General features: G+C 43.3%; 1 protein-coding gene across 5 annotated transcripts in view; it reads left to right on the forward strand.

The window, feature by feature from the left end:
* trbl (tribbles pseudokinase 2) overlaps positions 1 to 13,721 on the forward strand; it is a 28,861-nt gene that overhangs the window by 9,501 nt on the left and 5,639 nt on the right. For 3 of the 5 annotated variants that reach the window (XM_085664327.1, XM_085664328.1, XM_035870800.2), the window contains exon 2: positions 12,485 to 13,662. In XM_085664327.1, the coding sequence (XP_085520453.1) occupies positions 13,186 to 13,662 (477 nt within the window). In that variant the 5' untranslated portion in view covers positions 12,485 to 13,185. Of the gene's footprint in view, positions 1 to 4,220; positions 4,389 to 7,837; positions 8,434 to 12,484; positions 13,663 to 13,721 lie in introns of those variants that run through there. The other 2 variants (XM_035870801.2, XM_035870799.2) reach the window with 2 other exon arrangements.

Raw genomic sequence — 13,721 nt, forward strand, 5'->3', positions numbered from 1 at the left:
CGAACATGGCCGAGAAAAAATAAAATATACTTTGCTCGAAATAATCTTATCGTTCGTTCTTTTGATATACGATTTCTTTTGATATACGTTCTTTGATATGCGATTAGAAAAGAGACAACAAAGTTGTTCCTTTACGAAGAGAAGAAGGGAGGTGACTGGCAGTAAACAAAACATACAAATATTTATAAAAGGTTTCTTGCCTAAATAAACCGTTATCATTGTTTTATGTGATTTTCCAAACGAACGATTCAAGATCGAAAATCTCTCATTGTCCGACGTCATCGAATCCGGACGTTCATCTATGCGCAAGTATATGTGTATTACGTACGAGTAATCGCTACACCTCCGCTTCGCGACTAGTGATAGCCGATAGAGAATGAAGTCTTTCTACCGCAGGCTATTTTGCGATCATATCGATTGCTTTTTGCCTTTTTTTCCCGACAAGAGTCTGACGCAATCGTAGTAGTCATTAACGATATCTCCGGGGTGAGCGGGTAAGCGTGCTTCTCTCTCTCTCTCTCTCTCTCTCTCTCTCTCTCTCTCTCTCTCTCTCTCACTCTACGCAAAAAAAACATTTCTTACGATTTATGAATCACACAAACACATCCACGTAAAATCCGATTCTTCATACATAGACGGATGTTTCGACAATGTTTTTCGAAACGTCATTCGTGTTTTTTCAAATGGACTTTAAGCAAGAGAGAATGACGTTTGGATAATTTATTTTTCATCAAGCTTTATTCAAAGAGGTATGAAAATGCATGAAGAAATTTCCTGTATTCGTTACGTATCGATCGTGACGTTTGAGCCGTCGAGTAGGTTAATCGATGAGAAGAAAGATGATACTTCGACAAGATTTTTCGACGACGTTCTACCATTTTATTTCGAAAAGGATGCTCGCATCCTGCCCAATTGTATTCCGTGTATATATACGTGTACGTGTGCTGCCTCGAGCAGCTGGCAGCATTAACGTCGAGAGAGAAACCGGACGAGGAAGAGGATGCTCGGGAGGAAGATGGGGGACAGGGGAGGGAAGGACAGGAGCAAAGCAGCCTCGACTTAAATTAACCGCAACCCCTCGGAAACGCGTGCGAGCTGCCCGCTATACAGGATGCGCGCGTGGCACATTATTTTGAAATTTCGGCAAACCCGAAAGAATTCCGATCGATTTATCTTTTCGAAGAATATCGTTTGTTTATTTTAATTTATTTTTAACAAAGCACAAAGAAAAAGGTGAAAAACATCGATTCATCTTTCCGAACGATCATTCCGAATCGAACTTTATTCACTTACGCAGTGCGTTACACTTCTTTTTATGTTTACAGAGCCGACTCTCGAACCTTAGCAACAATAATTTCTCCTCTATCGTTATTTCTTTCCTTCCCCATGTTATCTTCCGATCATAAGACGAAGGTTGCAGAGGAAGACAGGCCGGACGTTGGAGGTGGAGCTCTTGTTTCTTTTTCTTCTTCTCAAGCTTTACCTTCGTAGCTTTTCTTATCCCTTTTGCAGTATTTCTTCTTTCTTTTTTTTTCTCTCCTTCTTCTTTCTTTCTTTCTTTCTTTCTTCTTCCACCGCCTCCGTTCGCACATTTTACAGGCGCAAACGAAACGAGCTTGAACCGGTTCGAGGCATTTTTCGTCGGTTCCTCGTCCCGGACTTTAGACCGGTATTCCTCCACGTGCAAGATGTGTAGGTAGTTTTGCGAGGTCTGCGCATTTCGCAAATTGCAGCCTAAGACCGCGACGCGAACGCTCCTGATACGATTTTCTAAAGCGAGGCGTTCCAAGACGTTCCTTTATAATTCCCTTTTATACCCATCGACAAAATAATTACAATTATTTCTTCGTTATTTTTATCATCGTCAATTTTTCCAATATATTTGTTTATTCTAACGCATTGCTATCATCTTGCCGAGTATATTTTCAAAGAGTAAAATCATATTTGTCCTTTATATTATTTATGCTCGATTGCTTATCAACGAGATAACCATTGTGACACGTGAATAAATATCGAGAGCAAAAACTTTGCAAATGCGAGTACGAAAATGGCATGATATCGAGTTATACGTGAAACTTTGTCTATCCTCTGGTTGCAGGGTCACTCTATTGCCGATAATATGTCTTTTTGCATTTGCTGGACGTATCTGTATAATATTATGAAAGCTGCTGCAACCTTCTAGGACTCGCTTAAATATCTTAAACGTTTATAAATCCAAGCGTTCATAATGTTCCTTTTCGTTTGCCCGCCGGCAATGTAGACTATTGTAAAATATCTTTTTCGAATCGACGAAAAGAAGTGGATTAGCGATGAATCGAGTCGTCAACGAAAAGGGATCGATACGATACGCGCTACGTTTTCCTATTCGAGGGACCAGGAAGAAGGAGAGAGAGAGATAGAAATACTTTAGCCACAAAAGTGTCATCGATAACAGTTCAATGATGTCGTGGACGAGGAGGCTTTGACGAAACTACACGTTTCGAGTGTTTCCTCTTTTCGATTTTACGAACAAAGCTTGAGAACCAATGCGCGCAACAATGCACGCCAAGTCTAATCGTATCTGGAGGCTTCTCTTCGATTTTCACGCCTATCGAATTTCCAAGACCTTTTTTCGATACTATAGATAGATTCCTACGTTTGCGTGGCGATATGCGTGTGTATATATATATATATATAATGTGTGTGTGCGCACGTCGTGGGACGAAAATTCGAACGGACAAAGCAAAGTCGCGCGCTTCCTTTCCTCGTTATTCTTCGCTTTTCTTTTATAGAAGTTTTCATTCAACGGGAAAGATGTTGCTGCGATATTTTTTCAAATCGATTATTTTAACCGTTCGGTTAAGAGAATAAGAAAGCCTCTATGCCGGAAGAACGACAGAGGATTTATCGTTTGCAGAGCGGAAACAAGGTGTTGTATAGATATGCGTTGACGAAGAACTTTTGTTTTCAAGTTCCCTCGCGTCTACTCGAACACGGATAATCTCTATCGAGGACAGATAACAGTTTCTACTCGTGTTTCCTCAATTTCGTTTCTTAACGAACACACTTCTTGTCACCTATTACTACAGACTTAAGGCTTCTTCGGAAGCAGGAAGTAGTTCCTGACGAGTCGACGATAATCACGAGCTCGTCCGATATATTTTTATTAGCGGTGGTTGGCCATGAAAAGACTGGGCATAAACGAAGAAAGATCGATGAAACGTGACCGATTGATCGACCGTCTTAAAGACGACTCGCAACGCTCGTTTTTCGAGGTCGTTGAGCGTCGTTGAGCGCCGTTGCTAGTCTTCCTACGCGTTGCTCTTTGCGGCAAATTTTTTTTCTCCTCGAACTCTCTCGTTTCAATTTCCTTCCTAGCGAATTCCTCCTAGACCGCTAGTAGTCTCCTGTGGTGCCGGCAACACTTTCTCGATATGATTTTAAATATGGTCGATGTATTAAGACGATTGCCTCTTAGAAAGTTACAAGTTGAGTCGTGCTACGTGGTATATAAAACAAAAGCGTAACGCTATCTGCATAACTTACCTAATAGTTTCGAGTGCAGTCGATTCCAAAGCAAATTAATATCTGGGTATATATATTATTATTATTATTATTATTATTATACGAAGAGGAGGCATTTATTGTCATCGTAGATACTTTTCGCGACTAAAAGCATAAACATGCCTTTATGCACGTATGCAAGAAATTTACGAGCTAAAAAACGAATTCGATCGTCTACGTTCCTCTCTCTCTCTCTCTCTCTCTCTCTTCCTCCCTTGATGTATAAGGTTATCTTCACGGTATTACATCATGCAGTTTCGTGAGTTGTCAACGATTACAATAATATACGTTCATCGCTGTCCAAAGACGCTCAGTCTCGAATTATCGTCGATGGTGTAACGTTCCCCTAGAGATAATACTCGCGAGAAAGATTTTCGTAAGCAGACTTTTCAACGCGCATACAAATCGTTTGACGAAAGATCGATAGACGCTCCGCGTTATGGAAAATATCTTCCAAGTTGCAAACGTAGCGAGTCAAAGTGAATAGTACACGAAAGTCCTCGAAAGTTACGACTTCTCGCTACTAGCGAGTCAATGAACGAGCCATTCACAAAGCCTATCGAACGATACGCAGAGAGAGAGAGAGAGAGAGAGAGAGAGAGAGAGAGAGAGAGAGAGAGAGAGATCCTTGGAACGCATGCCAAAGCATTCAGGAGGAGCACCCGTTCTTTTTCCATTGTCTACCGATGAATAATTTTAATGATCGCATCAATTCGATCGAAGAACGAATATACACGTTCACATATATACGTTCGAGATAAGAGAAATTTCGACTTATTTTCTCGCTTCTTCGAGTCTCCAGCGGTAGGCATGACCTGCGTCACGTACGCTTCGATTTAAAGCGAGTAAGTAGACACGCAGCGCGAATCGATAGTAACGTATCGATTAAAAGGTTGTCCATGCAGCAATTAGTTTTATCCGATCGATCCAATCGATCTAACTAACCGCGTCTTGATATTCCCCTCCTACACCCTTTTCCATACTCAGTAAAAGGTCTCCTGTCCCGTATTCTCCGAATACGATCTGGTTCGTTGTTGGGAGAGAGAGGAACACACACTTCTCGTCGATGCGTGTTTACGAAAGAAACCGAAGAAATGATGTAATCTCTTCGAATCTCGCTTCGCTCTCTTTGCCGGAAGAAATTTCCACCTCGACGCGCGAAACTCCTCGATAATGTTTTATCGCGACTTTTATAAGTATTCTTTTTTATTTTTTAGAAAGAGTAATCGAGTCTAGTGCCGAGTGACGTACTCTAGTCCGTACATACGGACTATTGTTCTTACGGTCGCGCACATTACGATCGAAGGAGAAACAACGAGAACGCCATTATCCGTTGAAGAAATCGACGGATATTTTCGAATTTACAATGACGAAAGTAAGGAGAGGCAGAAAAATTCCCGTTCTCTATCGCTTACTCGAGAGTGAAGGCATCTCGCGTTGTCTTCTCGACGCTAGATAAAGACAATATTTTTGGTCGTGTTCCGGACACGTTCAGCGATAACCTGTGCGACATATCTCGTCTCATATGTAGCAACAGTGCCGACTCATTGCAACTCATATATTTTATACGTAATACGTGTACGTACGAGCTTCGATATCGATTGGCACGATCGTCTTTCGCGAGCGCTAAGATACGTTTTCGAACGTATCAACGTTATAATTTGACATTTCTCCTCTTTTTCCTTTTCTTTTCGTTTCTTTTTCGTTGCCAGTTCTTCGAAGAAGAAGAAGCACCATCTTTCAACGTCTACTCGTATATTGCTACGTCAGGATGAAAAGACTTTTAACGGAGAGATTTTCTTCGCAGTTACCCTCTCTCTCTCTCTCTCTCTCTCTCTCTCTCTCTCTCTCTCTCTCTCTCTCTCTCTCTCTCTTATCGGTACTAGCGATTCGTTCGGGAACGACTATGATTTTTCAACTATAGCGCTAGGAGATTAGCAGCGCGGTCTTGGTTGCGTTGTCGCAAAAGAGGAAAAATTTCTAGGTAAACAACGACGACGCGCATGCGCGCGCGCGAAAGAATGGTTAAGAGTTATTCGCATTAAGAAGGAGGCGCTCTTAAATGTAGAACGGATACGGTCTTTATGTCGCAAACGGTTAATGCCGTAATCTCCGCATCCTTGAATACTTTTATCCTCGCGAGAAATAAAGTTTCCTCTTTAATATTTATCGGACAAGGTCGAGCACGGAACGGGCTCTTTTTATCGACTCTCGTGGTTCCTCGAGTAAGAAAAGTCGCGTTATTATAGTTTCTCGAATGTGTCTGGGTTGCGTCTACTCGTCCGTGTACACCCACGCATACGTAGGAACTCGTATATGGCGGCAGGGTAAAAAAGAAGAAAGAAAAAAAAAAAAAGCAACAGAAAGTTGACCAATATCCGGCAAGAGCGACGACGAACGCGTTTGGAAATTCGAAGGCCTGCGCGCCTCTCCTCTCTCGGCTCTTGGCACGATCCGGTGCTCGAACGCCACGCAATCGACCGTATCTCTTTGGACACGCGTCGCGTCGTGCGTGCGTGCGTGCGTGCATGCGTGTGCGCACAGTTCTCGTGTATCGCGCGCCTTCCATTGGCGTACGCTCTTTCATCTCGAAATCGAAGCGAAAGTATCTTTTGCGGATCACACCGCAAAGAAGATAATTCGAGGGTTTCTCGTCGGGATAATAGCTTCTTACGTCGAAGCGTCAAATTATTTACGAGGACAGTTTTGAATCCATGTCGATTCTTCAAACGAATCTCTCCCTCCAATCTCCTCTATATCGTCGCGCATACAATCTTTTTTGACAAACTCGCAAGAAATAAGAACATGACATTTTTCTAATCGCAAATCATACATTTCGTTCACGTAATTGCCAAGTGTCCGCATGCTTTTGCACGATAACGTATGCCTCCCGCGCTCTTTAAGAAACGTTAAGGTAGGCCAAGGGCGATTCTCTTTTTCTTTTTCTTCTCTCTGACAAATTTAACCAGGGAGGGCTTATAAATAAATCGAACGAATAATATAACGCTTTATTTCGAGAGAGAGAGAGAGAGAGAGAGAGAGAGAGAGAGAGAGGGGGGAGGGGAGAGAAAAGGCAGCAATACTTTTTCATAAATAATTACTCGTATGGAATGGATATTTTCATTGGTAAAATGGCGAATAAATTCTCCCTTAAATCGCGCCATTCAGTTTCCCCGTATCGGCGACGTGCCGCGTGTCAACCGATCTACGTACGCGTGTTATCGCGAACAGGGACGACTCCCGGATCTTTCGGGCCCTTTCGAAAAAGAGAATCAAAAAAATAAACTCATTCGATAGCAATTAAAAGTGTGGAAAAAAAATCATTCTTCTCGTTTGCGATTTCGTCGCGTTACGCAAAAAGTTGCCCAAAAGTCGAGACCAAACGTCGCTCTTTCGACTTTTATATAATCACCTGTTTAAATAATTTTTTCAAACGGATGCGACGGATCGGAAACGATCCATTTTTGGTTCATCTTTTTTTTCTTCTCTTCTCTTCTCTTCTCCTTTTTTCTTCATTGAGCTCAATTATCGAACGATAAGAGCGAGCATAGACGTTCGAGAGCGTCATAAGCGACGAGTCGCGCAATTTCGAGTAATTGCGAGCAATGCTTTCAATTTCTTTTGTAATATTTTTGTAGTCGCTCTCGTCGTTAGTCAGTTTTAATCGTTGACAACGACTCGATCATTTGGAAATTTCGCGGCAAATTTTCGTCATAAATGCTGAATCAAGGCTGTCGTTAGCTTTTGTTACGCACACGCACGCACACACACACACACACACACATACAAGTATATATTATATATGATAAAATTGTTAAAGGTCGCGTCCAAAAGTCAGTTTATTTCCTTCACTACTTCCTATTGCGCAACGAGCAAAGAAAGCGTTGGTTCTCAATGGGCAACGAGACAAGGTAAGGGATAAGAAGAGGGATCTGGAAGAGTAGAAAGCAAGCCGTACGGATGATGAAGTCGAAGGAGATATTATTTGTAGGAAAAAAGAAAAGATCGATATGTGACGCGGAAAAGATAAATGGGTTAGACTCGAAAGATGAGCTAATTGGGGTAAAAATGAAATCATATTTCCCTTTCCATTCTTATGGACTTTCATTGGGCAAAAGAACGAACGGCATAATAAAATAATTAGTTTCGATCGGCGAAGGGAGAAGAAGTATGAGGTGCCGGTACTGCACTACCGCACGCATGCGCACTTCTTCCACTCGCCGGTGCCGTGGCGGAGGAGGAAGGGAAGGGAAGGGAAGGGAAGGGAAGGGAAGGGAAGGGCGCGCCGAAGGTGGCTCGAACGAGGAGCTAAGCGCAGTCGTTGGGTGCACGATGGCGCGGTCGGTCGGTCTTAGTTCTTCGTATTGTTCTTGTCGCCGTCGTTTCTGAGCGGTGAGTCGCGGCCCAAAGCGTTGGACACCGTCGTCTCCCATTGGTAAACGCGCGACATTTTCACGGCCCTAACACCTCGTTCCCACCCTCCATCTTTATTCTTCCTCTCGGAGAAAAGCTGAAAAACCGGCGTGTTATTTGACAGACCGATTAGAAAAAGTCGTGTTTGTTCGCGACTCGACGATCGACCTCATTAACACATCGTCATCGAGAGCAGCAGCTCGTCGTCATCAAGGAGAACGAGAATAAGAGGAATATCTGCGTTAGCATCGAGGAGAAACGAGTTTTCGCCATTTCTCTCTCTCTCTCTCTCTCTCTCTCTCTCCCTCTCTGTAGTGTTTCTCTTTTACCGATCGATCCACCACCAGCAGCACACCACTAACCAAGCGGTTTCATATATCGCCAACGTCTTTTGGGAGGAAATATATAAAAATCCGAGGGCAGTCCGCATTCTCCGTTCAGGAACGTACGGCGACGAAACGAAAACAATATTCGAAGGTAAATCGAATCATTTTTTCGAGATGATTTTTTTTTCTTCGTCGTACCCCCTCCCCCCGTAAACACGGCTCTTCTCCTCCTCGAGGAGGAAGAAAAGAATACGAAGGATTAAGAAGTCTCGCGTCCGAGTGCGAGTTGGGTGCAAAGTGCAGTGTGATTACCGGATCGATGCCCGACCTTCGCGTTACTTACATCTATTTACGTTTACGAGCTCTTCCTTTTCTCTCTCCCTCGGCGATTAGGATTTCGTTCGATCGGATCATGCGCGAGATGGGTTTCTCGAAAATATCTCAATTAATCGGAGTGAGAAAACGCGCGGGCGATACAGAGGACGCTCTTTGTTGTGTTTGCCTTAAAGCTTTAATGGCCGCCGATTCTCCCTAGGATAAATTCAGTCGACGACGTATCTTTCGAAAATGAAATAACAATTTTTCCCGACGAACGTTCCCGACGGCGCGTTTCTGCCATAAAGAGGTAGGAAGGAACGGTTCGTTTATTTCCTTTCCTTTTCCGATCAACGCGCCCCGAGATTCCTACAGCTTACTCGTTTACAGTTTCTTCGTGACGTAACGAATGAATGCCCCAATGCTTACGTAGTAAATGCTCTTCTCGTTTACTATAAACGCATAATCTTATACGCCAATCAACGTAATCGGCCGAGTAATTGTCTAAAAATATTTTCTTTTCTTTATCTCTCCGTCTATGAGAGAGGTAATGTTAATTGATAAAAGAAGAGAGCCCTCCACCTCTCTTAGATCCTTTTCGGTCTCATTTCGGCAACTGATACATACGCTCGAATATATGCTCGATAAATCGCGAGAATAAATAAATACGAGTGACGAGCAGTGTCAAAAGGGGGGAAGAAAAGTGCTTCGTTGACGTAAAATCCCCTGCGTCTATCCTCGTTCTTTCAAGCGGAAAGAGAGACGATGCAGTCGGTTGTTTGGTGGTCGGTCATTCGAAAAAGTACACGCATGCGCTAGGAGCATTCGAATCCGAGAGCGCGAGAGGAGAATCATGCTCGAGGCATGATTCATCGGGAGAGTATTTGTGGTCGTCGTTATGCGTTAAAAAGTAGGAGGCGATAACGAAGCCCTAGAATAAGAACACCATAGCCGATTTTCTTCATTCTCGCGAGGAAATGAGACTTTAGAGTTTCCATTTCCAAGTGAAAATGCGCTAAAAGTGCCATTAAAAACCGATTCACCTTTTCTCGGAGAGGTCGATGATCTCTCTCTCTCTCTCTCTCTCTCTCTCTCTCTCTCTCTCTCTCTCTCTCTCTCTTGGCTCCTACTCTCTTTTTCTCTCTTTTTCCGCGCGCGCGCGCGAGATAACGATCGACGAAAAAGAATCGGGCAAATTCATTTTCATCGTTTCTTCGAATAACAGAAGCAGCGCCGTTGATAAATTTAAAGTTCGAGATCGAGAGTCGAACGTATTAGGCAATTTCTTTCGCGAGATTGCGTCATGCGTTCGCGCGCTATTAATGCGAGTGCCAGGCTGGCGATATCGGAACGACGACGACGACGACGACGACGACGACGACGACGACGATATTTCTCTCTCTTTCATTGTCAGTCGCCATTACGACCTTACCGAAGGATATCTGCTGTTATCCGCTCTCAAAAAGATCTGAACGAACGAGATGGATCGATCTTTCATCTCGCTCTAATACGCGCTTTATATTTTAACCAATTCTTTAGAAACGAGATCTACTTTCCATAAATAGACGAACGTTATCGAAAAAGATCGACTAATTTTTTCATTTCTTATCCATGGGTAAACTCGGAATGATAATTATACGCCGGCAAACTGATTGGACAGAAAATACATCTTTACAAACGTATCTCGAGAAGAATTCAATTGTCAAGAATCGTTCGTCAGACTTTTACGTCAAGCATTACTCTTGGTTAAATCTAATCAGCTAGTTATGATTACGCGTTACGTAAAGTAAAAGAAGAGAATTGATAATTGATGGGACCGAGAAAGCAAAATTTCGAATCCCGTAGGAGAGGAGGAAATTCTGAGATGCGACTCGTAGCGATCGTTGCCCCGATAGAACGCATAGAACAGTCTTAGATTCCTCGACGTTCTCAAAGTTCTCGACATTCCTATTCTTGCATCATCGTTGGACGATACAAACTACTACGCGATCGACTTTCCGCGATGTTTGCCAGGTGGAATGCATTACGAGAACTTGGTTTTACGTGTATATGCGCCACGCCTCGCCTGTTCTTGCAACTTCTTTCATCGCGATTATTTTTCTATCGTCGTTAATTCGAACGCGAGGGATAAATCATTGATAAAACCGATTCTCGTGGACGCCTATTTCCACATATTCCTTTTCGTCATCTACGAGGACACAATATAAATGCATGCGCGAGCCAGAAGAAAATTAAAAGAGGAGGGAATATTAATGATTTGCGTGCGACGTAAATACATTTCTTCCTCGATAACGCTCATTTACACGTTTATAATCGAACGAGAATCCGTCTCTCTCTCTCTCTCTCTCTCTCTCTCTCTCTCTCTCTCTCTCTCTCTCTCTCTCTCTCTCTCCCCCTCTTTCTCTCTTGATTAGAGACGATGAAGTTTCGATCTTCGCATGGACGATCGCTAATACGTCTATTTACTTTTGGACGATGCGTCATATTTGATATTAAATATTTATCCGATCCAGGATTCAGCAAAAAAACCAATCGTCGCATTAGAGTTCCAATTTAGTTATTTCCCAATTGTTTGTATCTCCGAATCATTTGCTCTTACTCTATGTTGCGTTGCAACATATCCAGTGAATCCATGTAAAAGTAATAAGAAGAAAGGTCAGAAAACGTAATCGTCTCGAAGAAAGAAAGAGAGGAGTATATTTCGTAAAAGCTCGCTCGCCGATGTTTCATAAGATCTCGAGAGAGAAGAGGATGTTGATGCGAGTCGTGTTATCGCGAATAGGGGGCGAAGACGATTCGTTTGCACGGCCCTGATCTCGGGACCGACTCTGCTTTTGCGCAAGTGTACGCGCGACTATCGCAACGTCGTCCTCTTCGTCGTCGTCGTAATTTCTCCGAAACGTACAATACTCTCTGTTGGAAACTTTGAAAGAAAGCACCTTCCGCGTCGAAAGATCAAATTAGAAAAATAATCGAATCGGAATACCTGCTTCGAATAACGCGGCGCGAACGAAAACGAATAGCGCGCTCGACCTTGGGAAGAATCGAATGGCGTCGTTCGACCGAGGAAGGAGAGTCTCATTTTCGCGAATTGAAACTGTATCGTGAGCTACGGTAAAGTCTACGATTATAAGCCCCGGTACCGGAAGTCGAAATCGATTACGCTATTTCTCTTTTTCCTTCTCTTGAAATTCGATAAACCGTGCGAACGAGTATAATTTATCCATTTGAAATGTTATTTCGTTCAAAGAGCATAATATAAATGAGCTCATTTACGTTCTTTGATAGGATTATTTCTTGAAAAATGTTCGTCCTACGAAAGGGACTGCGAGAAAAGGCGAAGAAAATCAAGAAAGGTGAAGAATCGTTGGAGTTTGTTAGGGAAGAGGGGAGGACCGAGAACGGCTCAACGACCGCGTAGAACCGATATCCCTGACCTTAACGAGACCTCCCCTCCTCTCTCTCTCTCTCTCTCTCTCTCTCGGTAGGAATTGCGCACAAGGCAGGACGAATGTCGAAACCGTCGTCGCCGTTTTGAAACTGTCCGTGAATCATTCGAGTAGGACGCTCTATTCGACGATGACGAACGGAACTCGCTTTCGAGTTATTCTTTTATCGTTTTAAAAAGTCAAATATATACCTAATCGAAACATCATTTTCATCCTCAAAGATCGTTAAAGAAAGAGATATTCTCGTTGGGATCGATCGTCCTCTTTTTATTCGTCCCTTCATCGAAAACTTTTGGCGAATTTCTTTTCGACTCAAACTCTGAATAAAATTCCACGATTAATAGATATTTCTTTGTATTTGAACAAAAGGCGTCCTCGATTGCGAGGAATCGTCGAACGTGGAACTTGAAATTGAAGGATGCCCTTTTTGTTTCACAGGCTTTACCTTCGAGAGAGCGACCGACCTAGGACGAGATAATCTAGTAAGTAACTCGTTCCTCTCAACGAAGAAGATCTCACTCCGTCCAAGGACCCAACACGCAAGGAGACACCGTAACGACGACCGCGTGGGTCCTCGATATACCTATACATGCATATGTGTATTCTTACCTTCTTTTACACACGCACGCACGCGCGCGCACACACACACACACACACACACACATTATATGTATATAAAAGTGGACGCGTGAATACGTAAATCGCATACGTACACAAATGTATAAATGTACATACATTATCTACGCGACGTACCTCGAAGAAACTAGAGCTTAACGGTATTAACATTAGTTGTCGTTTAACAAACGCGTACGTTCGATAAAGACCTATTCCTATACCGTATAACAATAACGGTCGCGCATCGTGCCAATTCGGAAAAGTTGCCTCTTCCGCGTTCGGTGTTCGACGAGTTAAAAGTGTGTTCAAAAGGATAAATATTATAAACGAAACGTTTATTTCTTCATCTTCGACGACAATATATCGAAGCTCGAAGAAGAAAATCTGCGGATCTCTTACCGAGCGAGTGAAAAAAGAAGAAGAAGAGAGGAAAAGGAGGAAGAAAAATTGGGGAGGTAGTGTGTGCGCGCGCGCGCGCTACGGGACAGTGGAAAGATATCGCTAAATACGGGATAGCCAACAATATGAGAGTGGCGGCCACGAGGCAGCATCCTCTACAAACGACGACACGTATTTCCAACAATGGAAAGTTCCTGGTCAATACGAATAATCAGGAGGTGCAACCTCAACAGCATCAGCAGCACCAACAACAGCAGCAGCCGCCGTTGCTACAGCAACAATCGCAAATATCCCAACACCATCATCATCATCATCATCATCATCATCATCATCATCGTTATAGGCAGCATCCGTATCAGCAACATTATCAACGACAACAAGCGACGGTGCCGGCGGCGACGGTGGCGGCGACGAACAGTGACGAAAATACAACCGCGGTCGTTCCGCTCGTCGGATTCTCGAGCTGCGAGCCAACGGCACGGAACGTCGAGCATCACGGACCAACCATTCTTGGGGATAGATTCGTTCTTCTTGGTCCGGCGGAAGGCAGTGCTCTTTACAGATGCGTCGACGTACAAACCGGTCAACAGCTTGTCGCCAAGGTCGGTCAGATCTTATGATCAAATATTTTATTTGCCTTCGAGTAAATGACGACGACGAT

This window comes from Vespa mandarinia, unplaced genomic scaffold (assembly GCF_050613455.1).
Source record: "Vespa mandarinia isolate Hongniang unplaced genomic scaffold, ASM5061345v1 scaffold_39, whole genome shotgun sequence".
Taxonomy (NCBI): Eukaryota; Metazoa; Arthropoda; class Insecta; order Hymenoptera; family Vespidae; genus Vespa; species Vespa mandarinia.